The sequence below is a fragment of the Osmerus eperlanus genome, chromosome 6 (assembly GCF_963692335.1).
Source record: "Osmerus eperlanus chromosome 6, fOsmEpe2.1, whole genome shotgun sequence".
Lineage (NCBI taxonomy): Eukaryota > Metazoa > Chordata > Actinopteri > Osmeriformes > Osmeridae > Osmerus > Osmerus eperlanus.
The window spans coordinates 15,457,351-15,482,346 of record NC_085023.1 but is presented as its reverse complement, the minus strand read 5'-3'; the positions used below and the strand labels follow the sequence as shown (position 1 = coordinate 15,482,346).

Below are 24,996 nucleotides of genomic sequence, written 5' to 3'. Positions count from 1 at the left end.
CTAAAGCCATACAGCGTGTCATTTCTTCCTGGATGGGTAGCAATCTTAGTGAATCCTGATTAGCATGTCTAGCCTAGTGCTACATGCCTCTTCCATTTCACAAGGTAGCACAGCTCCAGATCAATAAGGAGAGGTGTCACATCAGTAACCAACTGAGACCAAGACTTTCGCCTCAGAATACTTCAACCTCAGAAACTCTGACGCCATATGGCTCAATTTACATACACTGCAAACACCATGACACCATCACGTCAAACCAACGTTGATGTCACAGAATATTACAGTATTTAAAGTCTAAGTATACAGTAAAAGGCTGTCAAAGTTAAGCCCCTCAGTAAAGTGTATCAAATATACATAGCCTGCCATCCGAAACACTACATAAATGCTAGATCAAGAAAAGATCAGACTCCCCATGTTTAACAGCAGACAAAGGACAGGTTGTGAATGCATGTGTTTGTCTTCAGGTTTGTGGAGAGTGGCATTTTCTACCACCTTCCCAACCTGAACAAGTCATTATGCATGATGTCTGTAGATGTAGATAAAATAGTCATGAGCAATCTATGAACTGGGGAAAATCCCCAAATCAAACAACATCATCAATTCTCTTCTTGGGGGAATTCTGAAATAGCATCATGCTAGGCAGACAGACATAGAGTGACGTATAATAAATATGCACAGACTCTCTCGGTGTCTGTCTGTCTGTCTGTCTGTCTGTCTGTCTCTCTCTCTCTCTCTCTCTCTCTCTCTCTCTCTCTCTCTCTCTCTCTCTCTCTCTCTCTCTCTCTCTCTCTCTCTCTCTCTCTCTCTCTCTCTCTCTCTCTCTCTCTCTCTCTCTCTCTCTCTCTCTCTCTCTGTCTGTCTGTCTGTCTGTCTGTCTGTCTCACACACACAGATACACACAGAGCTCTAATCAGTGAGTAATGTTCAGTGTGGTACAGTGTTCTCATCACTTCCTGCCCTAGTCTGCTTCTCCTCCTGACTGGCCCTCACTTGTCTCTGGCCCTCCACCCACCCACCCAGCCAGACTCCACTCACACTTCTTCATCAGGGCACAGCTACATTGAACCTGCACCTACTGCCTGCTGCATGGCTAACTGGAGAGGGGTGGATGAAGTCAGGTGGACTTGGGTAACAAAGGGATGGACCATCTGATTTGTCATTTTTGTACAAATTCAAACAGCATGCTTTGCTCTTCTTTTGATGATAGTTTGAGGCATTCTTTGCACATTTACAGTGTACACGGTGAAGTGTATCATCAAAGACAAGCAAAACTGCAGCCTTGGGACTTAAAAGGAGTCAGGTGGCTGAGCGGTTAGGGAATCGGGTTAGTAATAAGAAGGTTGCCAGTTCGATTCCCGGCTGTGCCAAATGACGTTGTGTCCTTGGGCAAGGCACTTCACCCTACTTGCCTCGGGGGAATGTCCCCTGTACTTACTGTAAGTCGCTCTGGATAAGAACGTCTGCTAAATGACTAAATGTAAATGTAAAAGCGTAAGACACAAAAATGGACCAAATCTCTATGTATGCCTATGTTGTACTACATCAATTCAACAATACAGCCATGACCAGATATGCACCTGCAGTGGTGGCATCATTTTTGTGGTGCCAAACAGAATGCAAAAACACGTTTGTATCAACCGTTCTATGATTGATACTGCAGTGTTTTTTTTCTAACTCTCGTATACCTTATTAGATGGATGTTAACTATGAGGCAGGGCTTGTAAAACAGGGAAGTTATGATGATGTGATCAAGAGCTCTGTTAAGTTTTGTTTCCTGCTGGGTGGTAGAGCTTATCTCAAAGTTGATGGTGTCTGATCTGTGGTTCTGCTCTGTCACACTAGAATCTCACTCCATCTGGAATATTTTGAAACTCAACAGAAACCAGGCATTTGAAAGGTTTATAAAATTTACCTCAGACACACATGCACACACACAAACACACACAAACAAATGGCTGTTAACAGCATGCAGAGGACGATATCAGAAGAACAACAATGCAGCCTGAAGCCATACAGTGTGTCATGTCTTCTTAGATGGGTTGCATTCTCAGAGCATCCGGATTAGCATCTCTGAGCTGAGCTCCTTTAAAGAGGCAACTAGGGCTGCATCTGACCTAGAGGGACGTCTGAGCGGACAAGCACTAACAAGGATCCCTGCCTCACCTCAAAAACAACCCTGTATGCTCTCAGAATGGTTGCTAATACTGCAGCAGGGTGTCAGGTTAAGTGAGTTTGTGAGTGAGTGAGTGAGTGAGTGAGTGAGTGAGTTAGTGAGTGAGTTAGTGAGTAAGTGAGTGAGTGAGTGAGTAAGTGAGTGAGTGAGTGAGTGAGTGAGTGAGTGAGTGAGTGAGTGAGTCAGTGAGTGAGTGAGTGAGTGAGTTAGTGAGTAAGTGAGTGAGTAAGTGAGTGAGTGAGTGAGTGCATTTGTGTAGAAGCAGCTAGGCATCAGACAAAATCATTCATCATCCCTGAGAGCCTTTCATCCAAACTGCTAAGTAAGTTTGAACATAATCTTTACTGTGGTTTCTTCTGGAGGTCAAAGGGCAGACAGTTTTAATATTCTCGTTAAAGGCCAGTGTTCACAGTGCAATGAGTCTGGGGTATTGTCAGCAGTCCATAGCCTGAGATTGATTATAATTGGGGACATTCTATCAACCGGGCTCTCAGGGGTGTATTTAGCTAGGGACGGTCCTTGGGGAGCTGGCAGGATTTACAGACACACTCAGACAGATCTGACATGGACATCTTAATGAGAGACACAACCTTGGACACCTTACAGTACATACACCAGCAGGACTACCACCATGACATTTTGAAACAGTACAGATTGGATGGCGGTGAGTGTCGGAGGGTGGTATGTGAGTGTGTGCCATGTGTCAGCATCTGTGTGAGTGTGTGTGCGTTTGTGTGTCAGAATTAGGACAGGGTGTGAACTGAACGGTGATAATTGGGGGAGCAGCGAGCGCTTCTGTGTGTGGACGTGTTTTTCCGTGTGTGTGTGTTTGCGTGTTTGCTGTGTGTGTGTGTGTGTGACCGTGTCCCACCCGGAGCGTGGCCCGCGGGTGCTGCTCTCTCACCATCCAGGACACAGAGGATTAATCAGACGCAGTGCTACCAATTATCTCCTCTCACTGCCACACAACACGCTGTGTAAAAATAACTGTCGACTGCTTCCTGTCATCACTCTGCCAGCCAGCGATGCATGGGACAGCAGAGGCCCAGGAGCGGAGCCCCGTCGTCTGCCCGCATGGTTGACTAAACACGCCACAGACAAACTTGGCTCAGTTTAGGGAGTCACCGACTGTAAATGGCCAATCGAAAGAATATGATAGGTCTCATTCTTTATGAATTCTCTCTAGGTGGCCTAGAATTGAACCCCGAAGTTAGCGCATGGGGGGGAGGGGAGTTTTTGTTGTTGTTATTGTTGTGTGAGAGAGTCACAATCAGAGCTCAGAGCCCATTGAAGTCAGTCGAGGCAGACAGAGGGAGAAGCACAGGGAGAGTGATTGACAGTGTAGAAACAAGTGGCAAGTGAAAAAACAGAAAAGTACATTTCTCAAAACAAAAGATGATCAATTGCAGTGAGAAAAGGGGTTCAGGCTGCATTCTAATAATAGACAATAATTGATGGACAGTATGCTGTGTTTGTATGTCCACGCATGTGAGTATATGCATGTGTTTGCCTGCTTCATATTGGGCTATGTGTAGAACACACATAGCCAGAGTGAGATTGGCAAATGGAATGTGTTCGTACGGCGGTGGAGGACAGCAAGCTGGCTGCACCCCCACAGTTCATTATCAGCGGGGCTCATTCTTGAGCTAAGTAGTGAGAGATGGGAAGATGGCTTTCTTATCAGACACATTCCACAAAGGTACACTGACAAGCCTTCAGAGGCATTCATACGTAATAGCCCTGAGTACAGTGCATTCATGCACTGTACTCAGGGCACGATACCCAATTCCCAGTATCGAGGGGAATACAGACAGGGGAAAGTGATTTAATCAAGACCATTTTCCCAACCCTGTGTGTGATAGTAGTAATGTGTTGTCTGGAAAGTGGTTTTGTTTAGGCTCAACTGTGAAAGGCCTGTGATGTGTGTTCCATAGTTACAGCATCCTTACATCATGTTCATGGAGGTAGAAGAGCAGGATAGTGGAGGGAAGAGAGACAGAGAGAGACAGAGAGACAGAGATAGAGAGAGAGAGAGAGAGAGAGAGAGAGAGAGAGAGAGAGAGAGAGAGAGAGAGACAGAGAGAGACAGAGAGAGAGAGAGAGAGAGAGAGAGAGACAGAGAGAGAGAGAGAGAGAGAGAGAGAGAGAGAGAGAGAGAGAGAGAGAGAGAGAGAGAGAGAGAGAGAGAGAGAGAGAGAGAGAGAGAGAGAGAGAGGAAAAAAAGGAGAGACAGAGACAGAGAGGAAGAAAAACCACTGAAGATAAAAAGAGTGAGGAAGAGACGAAGAGACAAAGAGATAGGAAGAGAGAAAGAGAGACAGAGAGAGATAAAGAGACTTGTCCAGGTTTAGGCAGTCTGGGATGAGCTAGGATAGGATCTAGGATTACAAGTATGTTAAGGCTGATCAGGCACTGACCATGAAAATGATTACACGCCACTTCCTTTACTCCAATTGAGATAAGCAAGGGGGAGAGTAGCTGTTAATGAAGACCTTTGATGAATGAGTCGAGCACAGCATATTTGTCTAGACTCTCAGGCTAGTGGTTAAACCATTACCCAGCAGTCACTGCTAGAGACAAAGAGGACTATGAGGCGAGAATGTTAGGAACACTTTCGAGATGATTCATGTAAAAAGCTTTTCTTTTTAGTCATGCTCATCGGCAAATGAGCAAATGTGGGATAGCTCCATCGATCAGTATTTGTGTTCAGCACGGGGTGTTTGGACAGGGACAGAACAGGACAGCTGGTGAATTAGCTGCAGTCTCTCCAGCTTTCTCTGAGGGCTGTCTCAGCCAAGAGAACGGAGAGAAACCATAGATGCCCAGTCTATCTCTCAATCTCAGTTCTCAGGTGGGCTGCTTTGGCCAGACTAACCTGCAGGTATCAACTAAACACACACTCACACACAGTAAACACACACATTCATTGACAGACAATACATTCTGACCATGGCCCAGACAAGGTATCTACCACACACATATCACCTGATAGGCTGTGATAGGATGGAGTTTTTTTTGTTGGTCTGTTAATCCCTCATGCATGGTCATGCTGATAAGAGCTGCATCAGATACCCCCTGCTCTCCAAACCCCACAGACTGGGCCAGAGGAGAGAAAACCACAGCATGGGAATGGGCGCAGGTTACAAGGTCTTACTGGAGGGTTTTCCTGAGGATGCCTGTCAATGTGGAGATACTGCGACAGCCTAGGGACACACGAAACACAATGTCAACAAGGACGAAAGTGTGTGTGAGAGTATGTCTGTGTACATACAGACCACAAGCGTTCAGTCTGCAAAGACACATGTTCTCTAAGCTCCCTCCCTATGCTTCCACATCCCCTGACCTCCAAGCACGGTGTGTGTGTGTGTGTGTGGATATTTGGAACGTTAAGAGTGCACGTGTGCTGTTTTTGCTGGGTAGATACACAACCCTGGGAGTGTGTGTCAAGTGCAAATGGCTTTCATTTCATCCACCTCAGCTAGCTCAGCCCCTGCAGTTTCTTAGTATGGTCACTGAAAAGACTTAGTACACCACTGGAACCTAATCTCCCGCCTCCATTAATGGAGTTTGCCAAAGCCAGATAACACAATGCTTTTGTCTGGAGGTTCTCTCTACACAACTATAGTTTGGTATTCTACACAAGCCGATATGGCAAAGCTCCAGGACAATCGCCTAAAGGTAAGGCAATCAATCTTCAGAGAGCAAAGTGATCATCTTGTCTGAAGTTTCTAAAATGTTTGTCTTCTTTTTGCTCTTGGTGATGAAATTATTGATCAATCAGAGCTGAATGTGGTTGTGTGTGTGTGTGTGCATGCACTCCTTCCAGACAGATGGCACATTATCATAAAACAAGACACAAAATGTGAAAGTTCAGGTCAGTGAGCAACAGCAATTACATGTAACCTTCAGCCAATGTGATGCAAAACCTACCCATATGCAATGCTTTTCCTGGTAATTGGAATTTACTTAACAAATCCGAGAGAAAAGATAATTAGAAAGTGGCTTGATGCAAGCAGGGAAAAGATGGAGATCAGGGCGCCTTGAAGTGGTGTGGAGAGCATCGGAGAGGGTGGGGTGCTGAGCAGCCGGTGTCAAAGGGCAATTTCTGCTATTTTCTAATGGATGAGACTTGCAACTAAAGCCTGCCCCAACAGAGATCCACACAGTTAATCACGCGTCAAAACACATGATGCAGTCCGACTCTCTATCTAGAATGAGGATTAGAGTGATATACACTGCACCTGATCATTATATGAGAACAGCTACACTGGCTAATGCAGTATTAATACCATAGAGATCAGAAAGTACAGAAGTTTTAACATCTCTCAATTATCCATACAATTTTGTCACTGCAGACATTGTCTTCTAATTTAAAAAAAATGCAATTGTGTCTAAAGCATCACTGCAGAACAGGCGATTTGTAAGGTACTCTGCCACCACTTCAAGTGTAATGACAAACAAGAACAAGACAACGTACTGTTTTTCTTCACTAAATTCTTCCACATGGTGCAAAAAGTTGAGATGTGACAGATATGTTGTGAATCCACTTCCTCTTTTTTCATCACTCATCACTTTCGCTCCCGGTTCCACACAGTTCTGCTGACACTTCTTCCTCCCTCATTCCATCCCCTACTTCTCTGGTAAACTATGATGCATAACCACACAGCCGCATATTGTTTTTTTTTTTGCGTATGATAAACGCCACTGAGTTCGCATGCAGTCTGCAACTGATTGACTGCTATCTGTGGTTAGTAAACATGCACTAAGTCATTCTTGTGAGGTACGGGAATACTGGATGATAAGCCAGTCAGAGCTCAAGTTAATGTTTCCCTTAGGCTTGATAACAGCTCTTCTTTTCTTTTTTTTGCTAGCTGAAAGGTCCTCTCAGGTACCTGTGTGTGATAGGTCACAATCCTACAGAAGACAAGAAAGCCTTTACATCGTAATCCCACCATAAAGATCTTTATGTGTAATACTAAAGGAATGAGTATGAAATGACGTCTTCTATAACATGGATTTAAAGAGAACCTGTTTGTTACTTTAAGATATTGTTTAAATATAGCTACATTATTAGATTGCTATAATATTGTGACATTATGTTATATCAAATGTTCTTTGTGACTAGGCTAAAAAATAATTAACAATACCTCAGGAACATAAAAGTATGACAATTAAGTTGATAACCCTATCAATAGTGTATTTTGCTCAATTGTATTCTGTAACACTGAGATCTTATTGTTGCACTGTAGTTGAGGCATTATTATTGTATTCTTAATGTTAGAACTATGCACTTCTGAGCCTTGATTTTCTGCCGTACTTTCAAAATGCGCTATTTATATGTGGCTTTGGATAAAAGCATCTGCTACATGAATCCAATGTAAATGTATCACGTCAATGAGGTGTGTCAATGCTCTTTCCTCTGCCCTGGGACCTCCTGGAGCTGCCAGTCTGGCATGCCACGTGGCACTGCCTGAGGTAACACGGGCAGCGCCGGCACCAACTGTTCGGTCCCAGAGTGTCTAAATGACTCACACTGTAGTTTGACAGGGACAAAAAGACCAAGCTCGAGTTCTTAAGAAGTGTTATTGTCTGATTTTCTCCCTCCGTCGGAATGACATTTAGAGTAAGTTAAGACCTACTGTACGAGCCGTCTCCATAACATGTCATATGGATCAGGAGGCTCTGCACATGCTCAGTCAGGAAGAGAGGTCACTGAAAGTCCATAGGTCACTTCCCGGTCATCACCCAACTTCAATCAATAAGAGAGTGATGAGAAGGGAGCAAGAAGGATGGATCTCATATGCAGATTTCTTATCAGTTTTGACGCGGGATTCATGGTAAACTAACATTGATCATCGCCCATAAGTTGTCATAAACTGTCATAAGCATGTGCACACATACATACCAAAGCAACTAAAATAACCAGATGAAGATCTAACCAGATACAAGTCTTCTGTACAGGCCCTGAATCAGAAAAGATGACATTCACCAGCCTGGCACACCAATCATTTCAGATGCGACGCTCGCGTAAAAATTAATGAAAAACGATTCATTTCGAAAAGGCCGCCAACAAAGTCTCCCTAGACGCCGCACGATTACATTCAGCCGCAAAATGCAGAAAGAGGGCAGAGAAAGAGGGCAGTGGGCAGAGGAGAGGAGGAAGACAAAGAGACCATGGACCAGGTGCCGGTCACTGCTCGTCAGAGAAGGTAGAGCTTCTGCAGTCCCTTCGTTCCTCCTGGAGGAGCCACCTTATCATCTCATTCCAAGAATTGTGCGGCCCACTTACTCCTTTTCTCTCCTCCTCTCTCCTGTGTTGTCTCTCTGTCACCCTCGGTCTCTTGTTCTCTCTCAGTCTTTGGGTCTGTGTTACTAAGTAGTCGGTTGGGTTGGACAAGGCTGACAGGGTACCTGGCTCACACAATTCCTTCACTCTTGACAGCCTGGGAGACATTTAGACTAGTAACACATTAGCTAGTGCAAGTAATTTGTTATTCAACTTTCGAGAAAAAGGGAAAAAGAGAGATGGCACGAGACAGAAAAGTGGAGATAGCGTGAGATTGTCTGTGACACGAACTGCTGTCCAATGTGACAGTTATTTCAAGTGAACACTGTGGTTTCATCAGAGAACACTGAGGTCTTATCAAACAAGGGCAGAAAGGAGAACTGTTTAGAACATGTCTCAAAGGCGACCGTTTCCTGTCAATGCCATTCAGCTTGAGCCAGAAGAGTGGTCAGTAAGAGCAGATAATTCGGGGGAGTCGATGGTCGTTGTGAGGTATTTTTTGGTCCATGCATCACTTCTTCCACTGCAGCAGTCATTTCATGCTTGACTGTCCCGTCTAGTGTTTGCTAAAGTGATGCCCCAGCACCTGTAAATCCAAAGACATCATTAAAGCTAGAGGGACAAATCAGCCGTGCATCCCTCTAACACCTCCCCCCCCCCCCCAAACCACCACACATACACGCACACTCCTAGCTTTGCAACCAAACTATCGACTTCTTCATTTCTTCCCGTACATCAATGCCCTCTGCATGTGGCAACCCTCCGTGAGTTTCGGTTGTCGAAACATGTTTTCCAGACACTGGAACTCGATCTGTGCATCAGAGAAACACCTTTCAAAGAGACTGAGATATGAGCGAACCATCTGAAGGGGAGTGAGAAACCCACTCACACAACCAATTATGTCTGGGCTGCAAACACCAATCCTACAAGGAGTCCGACTTTTAGAGACTGGTAAACCAACGATGATGAGTGAATAATAATTACAACACAGAGGATTTTATTAGGAAGTCCAGTCAACTCCCTCTGGCTGAGTGACAGAAAGGCAGTGTTTATGGGTTGACTAAAAGATGACAAAAATGTACTAAATACTAATGATACTAAGGGCATAAGGGAGATACAGTGCAGAGGGAGTTTTAGAGTGCAACAAATGTTTAAACCACATGTTTGGTGAGTTGGGACATCCTCGACTTCCTCTTCCTGTTCAGATATATTTGCCTCTCTCTCTCTCTCTCTCTCTCTCTCTCTCTCTCTCTCTCTCTCTCTCTCTCTCTCTCTCTCTCTCTCTCTCTATCTATCCAACAGCCTGATCTTTCATCCGTTAATGCCACTCTAATCGGCCAAGGCTCTGCAGTGAAGCACAGTCTAAGCCATCTAACGACAGTCCCCACATTCATAAGGCAGCATTAGGGCATGCTGGTTTAGTGGAGTTAGGGGCAGGGTAGAGGAGCTCTTTGCAGCTCTGTGGAACTATGGGAACTGATACTACCCCCCCCCCCCCCCCTCCCCCCAACACCAAAGGAGGCAGATGGAGAATGAAACAGAATCTGCCATTGGCACTTGAAAGGATAAAAATGAGGATGAAATACGTGTGTGTGTGTGTTTGTGTGTGAGTTTGGGGGCACAATCAAAGAGTAGGGGACCAAGGGAATGAATCTGAGTGGGGGTGGGGCTGGCTACTGAGAGGATGGACTTGGGTGCAGATGTGGCGTTCACCTTTGAGCTTATCTCAGGTCAGTACCCCCAGCCTTGAATTATATGGGTGGTGGGGGGAGGGGGGGTCATTGCCTGAAATAAGTCAGCCCTATGAAAGAGTGACTTGCCCTTGATTCAAAAGCCATTTGTGAGGATCGGAGAGGCTGAACATATGTTTAGGTGTTTAGATGAAGACTCCAATCTCACACAAATCAAATTAATGTTAGGAGGGGGGCCTTGACAGAAACCTCCCAGGGGTTACCCTGAACAAGATCCTGATACTCCCCCTGTCCCCCAAGCTCCCACCCCCTTTCTCTACTAGGTTGCCAGATCTACCCTAATCAAAATCCCCCCAGTGTGGAGCACGATGCAAGTGGGTATTAAGATGTCAGTCATCGCTGTCATACGAGGGTGGAGGGGGTGAGGGGTAAGAGTCAGGCGAGCCAGCCGGCAGACTTGAGGATGTAATTAGAGTTGTGATGAGCCCTCATGGCTATCTGTATGAGACTAATTAGTGTTTGTGCCATTTGTCCGCTCCCACCGCCATTGCTGCTGCCTCTTAGCCAACCACAGGCCACTGTGTCACATGCCTCAGCAATGGCATGGACACCGAACACAACAATAGTCTTGCATCTCAGCCTAAGAAAATATGTCTGTTAACCATAGTAACAGCACAAACAGCACATAGTTGTAGGGCAAACACACTGGGTACTGCTGAAAACACACATCCACATTCAGCTCCTCCGACACACACAAAACAACCACAGGAATAAACTGACATACAAAAATGGAGAAGAAAGGTTTACACAACGCATGTTGGTTTTGTTGATGAAATCCACCAAGAAGCAGAACAAAAAAACATTACAGCTCTTATCAATCAAGAAAATTACATTTTGCCTGAGAGAATGTCATAGGGAGTATCCTTTCTTTATGAATCTTGAAGAATAATTATATTTACAACAATGAAAAGACAACACAGGGATTAATAATTGATGCCTGGAATTTGAATAGATTTGCGAAGAACTCTGTTGAACGGTTTAATTGTTAAAACCATATTGATTTTGCAAAGCAGCTACATTGAAAATAATCAATAGGTGTTCTAAAATGTTATTGCCGGTTAATTATTTACCTTATTGTCACTAAGCACAATATAATTACTTGAAATAAGAAATGCAAAATGGCAACATTCACAGAGACCTTTTGGGTGTTTTTTTTATTCAATAATCCATCTCGAAATGCAGTATCTTTTTAATCCAATAAGATAATTTGCACAAAGATCTTCTACCCCCTTTTCACCTCCCTTCAAAAGTAAGGTTTCACTCAAGAAAAGACAAGACATGACCAATGAGTGTTGCATTCATTTTACAGACGTGAAGGCGTCATGAAGAGCCCACTGGCCTTGACCCCTGCAGAATGGCCCCTACTTGTCATGGTCTGTGAATGGCTGCATTGAATTTGTTGGAACTGCCGGATGTTCGCCCAGAGGAGTCAGAGTAAAATAAGCACGTCAGAGCTGGCAGTAATCAATAGAGAGGTGAAGCCATCATTGGAGGAAGGTAGGAGCCATGGTGTCTTGTCTCTTTTAATTTAATTTCTGTTTACTGCTTATTCACACACAACCAAGCTGTCTCTCTTTCTCACTCTCTCTCTCACTCATTCACTCATTCACTCATTCACTCATTCACTCACTCACTCACTCACTTACTCACTCACTCACTCACTCACTCACTCACTCACTCACACACACACATTAGTGTTCTTGTTTAAATGTTCTTGTGTGGACCAGCAGCCCCCTCAAGAATAGCAAAACAAGGAAAATGTTTCGAGGTTTAGGGTTAGAAAGAGAGTTAGGGTTAGAATTACATTCATGAGGGTTGGGGTTCGGAGTTAGGACTAGTTAATGGTTAGGATTGGGTTAAGATTCAGGGAAAGGTTTAAAGTTAGGGGTTAGGGGTTGGGAAAACAGGATTTTGAATCAGAATTTTCTGTCCACACAAGAACAGCCACGTAAATTCATTCCTGGCTGGCATTCAGAGATTGTGTAACCAAGCCTAGAAACATTCTTGTAATAATTATGTGTGTACATTTTATGTTCAGGATTTATGTTCAGGATTTATGTTCAGGGATTCTGTTCAGATGTACTTTGATTACAACAATAGTAATATTTGACTTACATAAGCTATTCTACGTCTAATATCCTTCATGTATTTGTTCATTCTGCAGTATCAGCACTTTAATAAATCCTCATTGGCCCAAGGCTTGTGATAATATTTTATTAACCATCCCACAGCTTGATCAATATTCAATGTGTGAGTAATTCATTCGATACCTTCATGCATCCATAAAGATTGTTCTCTGAGAGTGGAACATTGGCATGTGTGCAGGTGGTGTGAGAGTCATACCAGTGAGGTCAGTAGAGGCAGCCTTTCAGTCACCTGCTCAGTAGCGCCTTCACTGGTCCTGCTCATCCAGCTGCCTGGCAGTCTCCACCCCTCCAAGGAGGACAAACATCAAACGGGTCCATGATGTCCAGATGGTTCTGGCATGGCCAGATATCCTACTGGAGGTAGAGGAAACTGGATCGGCATTTGACAGGCCTGTAGAGGCGAGTACTGTGTCTGAGTTATGGGTTGTGAGTACCAATAATGCAGCCCTTGCATCCCTCATCTGCTCTGATTACCTATGGCCCTCGGGCTGATTGAACGCTGCCTCAAAGGCTCCCTCTAGTTGTGAGGCGAGGGAACACAGAGGGCCCACATCTGCTACACCTGAAAAGTAAGTCAGCAATGGGAAAGCTGCCCATCAAACTCTGTACCAGGTCTTTAGGATGCAATGAAAATTGAGAATGGATTGCTGACATTATAATACAAATGATTGATTTTGAGATTAACTGTTTGTGTTGAAAAGAGAGTACAATGTATGCTTTGAAGACGAAGATTACAGTTTTTTTCAATTGCTAAAACACTAAAACCCATTGGCTGAACAAAGTTCTCAGTTGCCTGAACTCATGTAGCTAATTGTGCCTGTCTGTTGTCAATACCTTAAACCATTTCACATGGTAAAACACCATTTGCAGATCTCACTTATAATTTTCAGCAAAACTCTAAACACATTCTCATTTTTAAAACACATTCTGCACTCTAATGAACATGTCATCCATACTGGTAAACACAAATGGCAACAATCAAATACAAATAGAGAAAACATGTCATTGACTAAACACAACCACTCAAAATTGATTTCACTTGTTTCAAATGATGTGACACAACCAATATAAGCCAGTTCAGAGAGCAAACAGGTTGTTGTAGGTGGGAAAATATTGCTTGTGATGTCGACAAAGTGCTCTCGCCTAACCCAGCCCAAAGACAAGAAGAAGCACATTGATCACATGTTTACTCCTTTGATGTTTGTCCCTTTACTGTAGTATTGTATACTGTATTACAGTGCATTGTAGGCTGTATACTGTACAATGAACAAATTGTATGGCCCTGAACATTGTGCTTTCCATTTGTTACAGTACTGACTGCTCAATAGATTTTGACTGGTTGCAGGTTCATATCAACAAAGAACAAGAGTGAGTTGTGAGTAGTGAGACTGTACTGTACCCTGTAGTGCAGGGTACAGTACTGTATAGGGGTACAAGTACTGACATGGAGTCAGGTGGCTGAGCGGTTAGGGAGTCGGGCTAGTAATCTGAAGGTTACTGGTTCGATTCCCGGCTGTGCCAAATGACGTTGTGTCCTTGGGCAAGGCACTTCACCCTACTTGCCTCGGGGGGAATGTCCCTGTACTTACTGTAAGTCGCTCTGGATAAGAGCGTCTGCTAAATGACTAAATGTAATGTAAATGTACAAGGAGGAGAAAGAGCAAAAAAAATTGCAAAGAGCAAAGCAGAGAAGTAATTTCTGATCAATTTTGAGCTACTATGATAGAACATGTTTTTGTTCATCAAAAGACAATGACGGATAAATATGAAAATTGTTTTGAGATTACGTAAAAATGTTATACTTCTCCCTGAGAACTGTATGTTTTGAACAATGTGTTTTCTATTTTTTGGTGTATTGTTTACTGACTGCTTGATAGTGTATATAATTTTGATCACTTTGTTTATGATTTGAGAGCAGTGTTTGATTTTGAGCACAGGTAAATCTGTTTTGAGGCGAAAGTTTCATTTTGCAAGAGGATTCAGAGGTTTTGTAAATAGTGTTTGAAGATGAGGTTTTGTGTTTACAGTTTTGAGAACGTGGGTGACTGTTTCAAGAAATGTGTTTTAGCAATTGTGAAAAACTGTAAAGAGGATGGTAGTCAATAATATAATACTTACTTTCTACTGTATTCCTGGTCTAGAAAAGGAAATTAAGGCAAATCAATTATAACAAGATTTATAAGTTATCATCACGCAATAATGAGGACTTTACTGTAACTAAGATGGACGGAGAGGGAGATGGAGAGAGAGAGAGAGACAGAGAGAGAGAGAGAGAGAGAGAGAGAGAGAGAGAGAGAGAGAGAGAGAGAGAGAGAGAGAGAGAGAGAGAGAGAGAGAGAGAGAGAGAGAGAGAGAGAGAGAGAGAGAGAGAGAGAGAAATGCGTGTGACATCATTGCTGGGATTTGCTGGGGAAGACTTGTTAGCTTGGAGAACTGCGCTCACGGGCTTCATTGCGATGTCGCGCATAAGGTGCGCGCTTTGTCAATAGACTTCAATAGGGCATCTCGGTCGGCTAGAAGTATTAGAGGGGACAATGACAAAACTACAACTGTCAGTGACCATTCGCGTTGGCCATCTGTTGATACGCCAAAGTGGACTTCAAGAGGGATAACGTAAAGCCTAATGTTTGTAAACTGTTTCCAAGGAACGAGAACAGTCTCATTCCGCTCCATCTCAGACGCAGAGTGCCTTTTCTCGGTACAGTAACACCTACAAACAGCTGGAAGATGAAGTTTGGAAAGAGCATTTGTATCCTCAATGTGGGTGGTACAAAATACGCGTTCTCTAAAGACGTGATCAAGGATTTCCCTCTGAGTAGAGTGAGTCGCTTGCACAAATGTGCGTCGGAGAAAGAAGTATTGGAAGTGTGCGACGACTATGACCGAGAGAGAAATGAGTTTTTCTTCGATAGACACTCCGAGGCTTTTGGTTTTATTATGTTGTACGTAAAGTACGGCAAACTTAGATTCGTACCACAGATGTGCGAGTTGTCATTCTACAATGAAATGATTTACTGGGGACTGGAGAGCTCTCACCTGGAGTTCTGCTGTCAGCGAAGGTTAGATGATCGGATGTCTGACACGTATACGCATTTTTCTGAGGAAGACACCATAAAACACGAGGGAGGGTTAAGGGGAGATTGTTTGGAGAACCGCGAGGGCGCTGACAGTGAGCAGTCAAAGTGGCTTGAAAGAATGCGAAGGACTTTTGAGGAGCCAACTTCTTCGGTAGCAGCACAAATTTTGGCCTCGGTGTCCGTCATATTTGTCATAGTGTCCATGGTGATGCTTTGTGCAAGTACTTTACCAGACTGGAAATCCGCTGAAAGCAGCGTGGAGGAGCAAAGGTACACAGACTCATTAGAACATCCATCCGGGTATCTATGTCCTACATTACTTTCTTCTTATTTATTCCTATTTCATGTAATAAATGTTGGTGGCCTAAGTGCGATGATGCTGGGCCGGTTGAGAACCATAGCATATTCTATGTATTTCCTCCTCTATCCCCTTTTTTCAAATGACAGGGACAATGTTGGGAATGTCAGCTATTCATCTTATTTTATTAGTGTCCATAAAGCTCCCCAAAACGTCAACTCGGCTGCTGGATGATGTTGTCCTACGCATCTTAATGAGGAAAACTATAGTCAATGTTTTAATTGTGTAAGGATTCAATAGCAATTTTTTATCACGTGCTTACAACGCACAACATAATGTACTGTCAAAACGCAAGGTAATGAATGATTTTCCGTTGTGCAACTGTCATGTTTTGTCTACAATTGTTTGTATTTTATCTTTCAGCACTAAAGCTCCATATAGCTTTAAACGCCGAGGAGCAGCCAAAGTAGGACAGAATTGTGGCAGTCAGACAATTAAGATTCACACAAATACATGTATATAGTCATGTTATTGAATTGTATAACGTTTACAATTTCAAACAATACTTTAGTTTTGTCTTCTGAGTGACTGGTGAACTAAAATATGCCAATTCGTACTGTCAAAAAGGCGCAGGGCTTGGTCGCTCTCCACGGTGCTGAACTAGAGCTGCGATTGCGATTGTCAGAAAGAAACAACTTTTATGTTGATCATGTCAGATATCATTGTACGTTACACGTTTAAATGATAACTTCATTTTGTCATACACTATTCCATTTGAAATTGCCATTTTATAAATGTTCTGGATTGGGAGTAGGGGACTTTATTAACCCCAATCAACTACTGTTTGTATGGGCCAATACTTGTCCATTCGTCTAAAGATATGTTTCCCATCCCTCTTGTCTGGCATTAATCTGCTCTTTAATCTGTGTGTCTGTCTGTCTTGTATCCATGACTGCCACGCGGACCCCTCTCAAGGTATTGGTACCTGAAGGGCACCCAAGAGCATGTGTGTGTGTGTATGTGTGTGTGAAGGAGAGATAAAAGGAAAAAGAGGTACATTTGGGGATTAGCAGAGTGTGTGACTGTGCATGTGTGTGTATGTGTGTTCAGGTAAACTCCGAAGGTGTTTCAGGTAGGTTATAGTTCTATAGACATTATTGATGCAAGGTTGTTCCTTAATGATGGACTTTCCATGTGAAAATAAGTTTCACAAAATGTTGCAAATGCCAGTGTCTTCTATTTAGTTTTCTGGTTTTCATAAGGGTGTACTAAAAATTTACTGAAATCCACATTATTATCACTTAGATGGCAATAGTGTCTTACAGTCTTTGGCATTGTTTTTCACAATGACGAAAATGTATACCTCCAAATTTTTTAAAACTTCCAGCACATTCCAGTCATGAGTCATTAGTAGAACATAATTGATGATATAGAAATCCCATGCATGTATTCTTATTCAGAACAAAATACAATCATTTGTATGTACTAAACGTATAGCACTGCTGTATAGATGATCAACATGATTCAGTATTTTTTGTATTTCTATCATTTATATAGAAATATATACATATATGTATTCTCAATTGTGCAGGTTACAAATATGTATAAGCGATTATGAAGAATGTGCTTATCTGAGAATTGTACCTGGCATTTGAATGGCTGACTAGAATCTCTTCACTCACTTTCTGTTGTGATCCTTCACGTTAGCCTGACCTTTTTTAAAACCAAAAGCCTTGCTTGAGACTAGGTCTCAGCCAGATCAGTCTGTTCTTTCCCCTGTCAGACATGACAAAAAACCAACTGTCATTGTCAGTATTGTCTCTATAAATAATAACCTTTCTCTCAGACACCTGGATCACAGAGTTGCTAGTCCTTCTCAACCTGAAGGCCTAGCAAAGCACACGCTCAGGCTTTGCAGCGTTTATAATAGATAGTATGTGTACTTCCCCATCATCAATCTGGCAAAGAAAACTATGTAAAGCAGTGTGTGTTCGCAAGGTGGATGTCTCTGAATCTTAAAGGGTTGATCCGTGTAAATAACCCTACTCTGGCCAGGACTCAGACCATGGTTTCTCAGTATACAGCAAACTGATCATTTTCTTTTGGGCATATGTTGTCTGTTGTTGTGTTACAATACCAAAGCTCACCAGCAGTTAAAGAGGGAGGCTCAATGAAAGATATGTTTAAACTTAAAGCTTCTTATGGATCAATCAATCAAGGTCTCATCACTGTAATCAAGTTGTCTGGGTGACTGACAGCTTCTCACCCAACAGGACTTCCCTCTTCCACTGCTTCAAAACAGCTGTAGTCACGGCATATAGTTGATGTTTGAGTCTGTAGGTCAGGGCTGTCCAACCCTGCTCTTGAAGATTTACCCTCCTGTAGGTTTTTCACTTCAACCCCTGATGTGACAAACATGACTGATCTTGTCGACCAGTTAATTATTATAACCAAGTTTGCTGGATTTGGGTTGGAAAATACATGTATAGGATGAAAGCTCTACAGGGTCAGGGTTGGGCAGTGGAACTGCCATATATATCAGTCCTACTCTAGTGGAACCCCAGTCTATCACTGTAGCTGGTGGTAACTCTACTTGGTCTCTCCCTTCTGCAGGATCATCGAGGCTGTGTGTATTGGCTGGTTCACCGCAGAGTGCATTGTCCGTTTCATGGTGTCACGGGACAAGTGTGAGTTTGTGCGGCGGCCCCTGAACATCATCGACCTCCTTGCCATCACGCCCTACTACATCTCCGTTACCATGACGGGACTGACAGGCGAGAACTCGCAGCTGCAGCGGGCCGGCGTGACGTTACGCGTTTTGCGCATGATGCGCATCTTCTGGGTCATCAAGCTGGCGCGCCACTTCCTGGGCCTTCAGACGCTGGGCTTGACGCTGCGGCGCTGCTACCGTGAGATGGTGATGCTCCTGGTGTTCATAGCCGTGGCCATGGCCATCTTCAGTGCGCTGGCCCAGCTGCTGGAGCACGGCCTGGACCTGGAGTCGGGCAACGAGGACTACGCCAGCATCCCGGCAGCCTGCTGGTGGGTTATTATCTCCATGACTACCGTGGGCTATGGAGACATGTACCCCATCACTGTGCCCGGGCGCGTGCTGGGTGGCCTGTGCGTGGTAAGCGGCATCGTGCTGCTGGCACTGCCCATCACTTTCATCTACCACAGCTTCGTCCAGTGCTACAATGAGCTGAAGTTTCGCTCCGCTCGCTGCTCCAGGAGCCTCTCTGCAGAGTTCCTCAACTGAAGTTCCAGGGCCGTTGACCATCTGCCCAATCATACGCAACCCCGCTGGATCCATCCATCCCTCGGAACATCCATTGGAAACGTGGCCTCTTTTACTCTCTTAGACTCTTACTCTTGTTATTCATGTACACATATAAGGTGGATTTTGTAAGAATATATATGATGTGGGTTTCACCCAGTACAATCTCCTCAGTCGCCTTCAACACTGACTCAAGGTACAGGGTTTACAGAAGCTAATGGCAGCTGGGATGGCTTCCAGGGCTGCAATGATGACAACGATGCAGAGTGAAGATATCTATAAGAGGGTGTGACTGTGGTGTCACTGTGGGAGGTCAGTTGGGGTGACATCAGACAGAGGCCTTCAAATACTGTGGATTATATCCGACCTGTGCCAGCCTCACTGCCTGGCATTTCAATTTATTTTTCATATGGCGATGTGCCACGGAAAAATAGGATTTGGGTTATACTGTCCTTTATAATCCCACACGTCTGGCAACCTACTGGTGTGTGAATGTTAGACTCTTCTGTGGCTTCCTAGGTCTCTGCTCTATCTTAGCTACCTTGTTTTTTATCCTTCACATGGACTGGTGAAGAAAGGACCGCAAAGTACAATGAACCAAAGCATTTCAGTGCACTGTACACTGTAGTTACCCTTTAATCTCATTCTTCTGTTCCGTATGTTCAAGCTTTGATGGGTGTGAGTCCATCAGTTCTGTCTGATTTCTCCAGTCCCAATGCTTTGAATTTGAATGAGCCCATTAACGACTCAAATATGGTCAAAATGTCTAAATCTGTTTCCCATTCCACCTGCATATTAAACGCATGGTGCCTTTGAAAGGTAATGTTCCAGGCAGAGTGGGGGTGGGAGAGACTGTGGATGAGAGGAAGAGAGAGGTGTGTGGGTCTGTCAGCTGTGTAGGCATGTCTGTAATGTGGAACACCTCGCCAGAGAGCGAGAGAGTGTCATGGAGAGGCGGGTGGTTTGGCTAACACCACGCAGCGCTGCTAGAGGCCTTGTCTCTCCAACCACAACCTCCGGAGCGCTACGGGTCTTCCGACTGGGGGAGTGGAACCACACTGGCTTGTGCTGCAACCTTATTGAACTCCTCTGTCTGCCTTAGCGAGACATGAGGGGCAGACAGGCACAGTACAAAGCACAGCCATTGCCACGGTACAGGTACTCCTCGCAATGTTGTTGTCTGAGCCACCCGCTTCTCCTTGATACACTGTCGACACCACTTTTGGGTGGCTGGTGTGACGCATTCAGCCTCCTCGCCTCTCCTCTCACTGCCAGTAGGTATTTGGGCGCATCTTAAACAGCTTCTGTGCCCACTCTATTTTCCATGGTGGAAGAATCACGTCTCCTCACATTAGTCCGCTCTGGGGTAAAATCTCTCTTATCTCCAACAAGCCTGTGAACTGTTTCTCTCCCTCAGACATTCATCCAACAGTTATTCAGCTCACAGCCTGCATCCGTGAGGTTACACATGTATGAAAACAGTCTGTTGACCTCATATCCAGAACTATTTTACTATTAACTATTTCGAAGCAAAGTAATTTACAATCGGTTTTGAAGTACACTGGATATGGGCAGGAGAAAGTCAGTCCATCATTGCCAAAGGTCATGACTATTGTATTCCCCTGATTCTGAATATTATTTCATCTCTAAGATATATTCCACAAATGATTTATTCCACAAAGAAACTATTTCCAAATGGGTCTATTCCACTAGGTATTGTGAAAGGATGGACATATATGATCTGGTATGGATGTTGGTTGTGTTGACACAGATTTGCAGGTCCTGTGATTTGTCCTCAGGAGAGGGGTATTTTTTTCCCCTCTCTGTCCCATCTGCTTTCTCTGATCTCCACACTCCAAACACTCAAAGCATTCCAAATGGGGCTTTAACTCTATTAAATATTAATGAGATTGATTGAGTTCATTACTTCGTGATCTAATACTCTGTGTAATTAGCTCCAGTGAGGAAAAAAACGACAACATGTAAATCAGGTTTTGTATAAAATGTATACCTTTGTTACACAAATTGATGCAGTGAAAACAGCACAGTTGGAGGAATTGTGCATGTCCTGAGGATGGATTTGGTTAATTTCCAATGAAAATGGAAAACCGATTAAGATCTTTTCAACTCAACATTCCCTCCACTCTTTACCACTGGACCACAAAAGTGTCAAATTTCACCACACTTAAAAAAAAAAAAAAGCAACATCAAATATTTTATATGTACCCAATAATGGGCCTCCATTGATTATTGTATTAGGTGCACTATTAAGTGCACTATAGCTATACCTGAAATAAACCAATTCAGTATTCATGTTCACCCCTGAGCAAGGGGGGAAACTGTCGCACACATAATGTGTCTTAGCTGTGAAAAGTACTTCCTCTCACCTTCTCTCTCCAATTCTCACTCACACATGTAACCCCTTGTTTAGTTCTACACATCAATATTGAGTCATTGTGTATAACATGATGTCATATGAAACAGCAATTGGATGACAAATAGGAAACAAGACAGTCTACCTTTCCAGATCTGAATATTCTGTCCCTACATTTCATCTGTGCAAACTCCCTGGTTCCCAATCCATTTTAACATTAGAAAGGTGATGTTGTAGTATAGTTGTAGTATGCCTTTTCTGCAGTTCGTTGGGCTTGGGTAAGACCTTGGACCTTACACCTCTGGATGTTTGAGCTGCATGCACAACACAAACGTATATCTCTCTCAGCATATGTGCAGCTTTCTGCTAACACACCTATACGTGCACGCGCACACACACATTATTAGGGTAGGTAACGCAGTGTAAAGGTCCAGAATAAGGCTCCATATCGTAAGTAAACAAGAGAAAAAAATTCACCTGTCTATCAAAACAGCTCAGGTTTAATAAAAAAGATTAATAAAAAACAAAAGGTCACCAATAATGAAATATCCTAAAGCACCTACAGGCTCTCACACAGCAAAACTAAACATTCGATCAAGTTTTTCAACAGGATGTGGTATAGACTGTAGTAGGCCTTGCTCACTAATTAAACTGAAAAATTAACATTTGTCAGTTATAACATTCTAATACATCTGACTACGATATGAGTAAAATCGAACAATAGGTTGACTTTGTATCTCTCTGTCTTTAAAGCCGACTGCCATTCGGTCTCTCCTCTTAAATTCACACTCAAATACCCTATACTGCTGCTTGAATGTAACAGTGCAACATTGAACTTTTTAAGAAAATAACTGTGTTATGCAGAAATGTGTCTGTCCAAATCGTTTATAGTTGTTTTTTTTAAGGAACAGGCTATTTTGTATAGATCCAATGTTTTCTGATAGAACTGTTAATATGGTTGTAATAAATATAAAGTGTAATCCCAATGTCGTTTTTATTCCTGGTCTCTGTTGAAATTATATACTACATGAATAAGTGTATATAGAAAGTTCTACAATAACATGGACATACACTTGCCTTATTTGAAAGATCGATAGATCCATTTTTTAAATAAGGCATATACGAGACACCTAATGTCCTTATTGGGGTCCTTAAAAATCAGTCACGTTCATCGCAAGCTAGCTAGATTTTTGAGCAGAACGAGGGCACCGGAAGCTACAGGCAACCTTTCGTACTATTGTATATTTTGTTCACCTAAGTACTATCTTTCTATATATATAATGTACTATAAGATAAGCGGTGTAACACAAAAATTAGTCGGAGCGGCACCGACAGCATATGCCCCTCAGGTGAGAAAATAATTGTTTTTAAACGGGGGAAGTACATTCCGGAGTGACCTTCACTCGTGGTTGTAGTTGTACTGTAGCTAGTATTGCGTTAGCTAACTAGGCTGACACTAGCACACAAGCTAACTAGCAAGTAGTACCAGTGATACCACCACCGAGATAAAGGATGTCTCTAAACGAATATCGCTTAAACAGCTACTGGTATCAGTATATGCGTTATATGTAGAACTAACTAAAAAGTAGCTATAACGTTTGCTAGTAGCTAGCTACCCTAGATAGCTTAGCACAAGTATTGTATTGGGGAGCTATGAACGGGTTGACCGACTATATTGCCACAGTACTACTGTCAGTAGCCGCAAAGTATGTGTAGCTAGCTATGTGCATGGTGACATGTCTAGCTAGCTGATGTTGAACGTCGTGTGCATTTCGTATTAAATAGGAAGCTTTTTACTATGTTCTAGGGGCTTAAGCTGACGGTGCCCACGGAAGCCCCACCACTCATATTTGCCACCCCAACCAAAGTGGTGTCAGAGGCAGCCTCCACAGTAGAGTACATGGGAATTAACAAAGTCCCCGACATGCAGAAACTCTTCCAGGTACTTGTAACGTCAGTTAGTAATACATCAGGATTGCTGTGTTTATTCGTGAAATAATTAACATAACTAATCTGTGCCCATTAACCAATATTAAGCATTATGTTCCACTTCCACATTTTAGAGGTCTGATGGTATCCCCGTCCACCTGAAAAGGGGCTTAATGGACAAGATGCTGTATAGGACCACCATGGGCCTGACCATTGGGGGTACTTTGTACTGCCTGATGGCCCTCTACATCGCTGCCCAGCCAGCCAACAAGTGAACTTGGGCCCGCCAACTTGGGCTGCCCCTTTCCTCATCATAAGATCAACAGGATTCAGCATAACTGATATTAGGAGCTATGACATGGACAATGATGATTACGCTCACAAATTTGACAAAAGGAATCGTCTTGTAAGGATCTTCAAACCTGTGTTTCTTATTTATCACAGAGGTGAATGTATTCCCTTGGGTACGTAAATGTATGATTTGAAGTCATCTTTTGTTTCATTTTTTTAACTGGCCCTCATCTTACTAGATTCCTGTGAGGTTGTTGGTTGTGTTTGCACATGCCTATCAAAAATAATGTCATATTTCATCACAAACGTCATCATCTTGCAGTCTATGTAAACCTCAGCCCTTCAATAACTGTCTGAAAACAGTGGACTGATCTTTGGACAAAATAAACAAGGCAGAACTAGCCACTTCCAAGACTAATGATGGAAAGAACACTAAAGTTTGTGACGAATGGGCTATCATAGTTCTCTGTAACATTGCCCTATGTTAAATGAACAGCTTAACATCCCCAGTTGTTGGCCTGAGGAGTCGTGTATATGTATTCTACTAGTTGGTGATAAACTACACTAACAGCCAGTGTTCTGTAAAAAGAGATTCTATAGTACGTATATGACAAGTTTAAAGTTTTTCCTTGAAGAATAAAGGGAATATTGTAACAAGTCTAGTAATTCTCTGAATAATTAGGTCTCCACATGACTTCATACTCTACATGAGCTTGAAACTGCGTTACATTTATAACATGAATATTCCCTGTTTAATTGAGTACAGTATTTCACTAGTCAAGAGTCAAGGAACGGTCAGTACTTACAAGACACATTGCAAAGTAACCACATCTCAGCTGCAAGGCACAGTGAACAATGCTTACTCAGTGAACAGTGCTTACTCAGTGAACAGTGCTTACTCAGTGAACAGTGCTTAGTCAGTGAACAGTGCTTAGTCAGTGAACAGTGCTTAGTCAAGAACAGGGGTCATTCCACCACTGGAGCATGGAAGGAGAATCACCACATGATGGGGGTGCAATGACCTTTCTTTGCACAGGGGTTACAAGACGACTTGATGTCGCAGAGCAAAGCTCCTGAGTTGGTACATATGGCTGGGTGATTCCCTGAAGGTATGTGGGGGCTGTCCTGTTGCCCATAGCAGATGCAAATGTGAGGGATGTGTGCCTTATCCTGGTGGCAACTGGAAGCCAGTTGAAAGATCTCAGCTCAGTGTGTGGTGTTTTGACCAAGGGTGTTACTCAATGACAGTGTACTACATTGAAAGATGTGTAAACCCAGCCTCTCACCACACAGTCATCCTTCACTTGTCTCAGCTCTTAACCTGCTGGTAACAGAGTGGACACCAATCCAAATCCAATCCCTCTGTCTCTGTGTGATTTTGCGGTGAAGAAAT

The 24,996-nt window shown here is 43.2% G+C and overlaps 2 protein-coding genes across 3 annotated transcripts; both read left to right on the top strand.

Annotated features, from left to right (window-relative positions):
* Nucleotides 1–14,781: 14,781 nt before the first annotated feature.
* Nucleotides 14,782–20,919, top strand: LOC134022373 (potassium voltage-gated channel subfamily G member 3-like). 2 transcript variants are annotated; one of them, XM_062463848.1, is made up of 2 exons: nt 14,782–15,704; nt 18,346–20,919. In XM_062463848.1, exons 1-2 carry the CDS (start codon nt 15,085–15,087, stop codon nt 18,989–18,991), a joined length of 1,266 nt encoding a protein of 421 aa, XP_062319832.1. In that variant the 5' UTR covers nt 14,782–15,084; the 3' UTR covers nt 18,992–20,919. The 2 variants fall into 2 exon arrangements, with proteins under 2 accessions (XP_062319832.1, XP_062319833.1); XM_062463849.1 differs by having other exon boundaries at nt 14,782–15,734.
* A 1,636-nt stretch (nt 20,920–22,555) lies between these two features.
* LOC134022372 (cytochrome c oxidase subunit 7A-related protein, mitochondrial-like) lies at nt 22,556–24,260 on the top strand. Its single transcript, XM_062463847.1, has 3 exons — nt 22,556–22,732; nt 23,191–23,325; nt 23,447–24,260. The coding sequence occupies exons 1-3, from the start codon at nt 22,664–22,666 to the stop codon at nt 23,585–23,587; spliced, it is 345 nt and encodes a 114-aa protein (XP_062319831.1). The 5' UTR covers nt 22,556–22,663; the 3' UTR covers nt 23,588–24,260.
* The last annotated feature ends 736 nt before the right edge of the window (nt 24,261–24,996 follow it).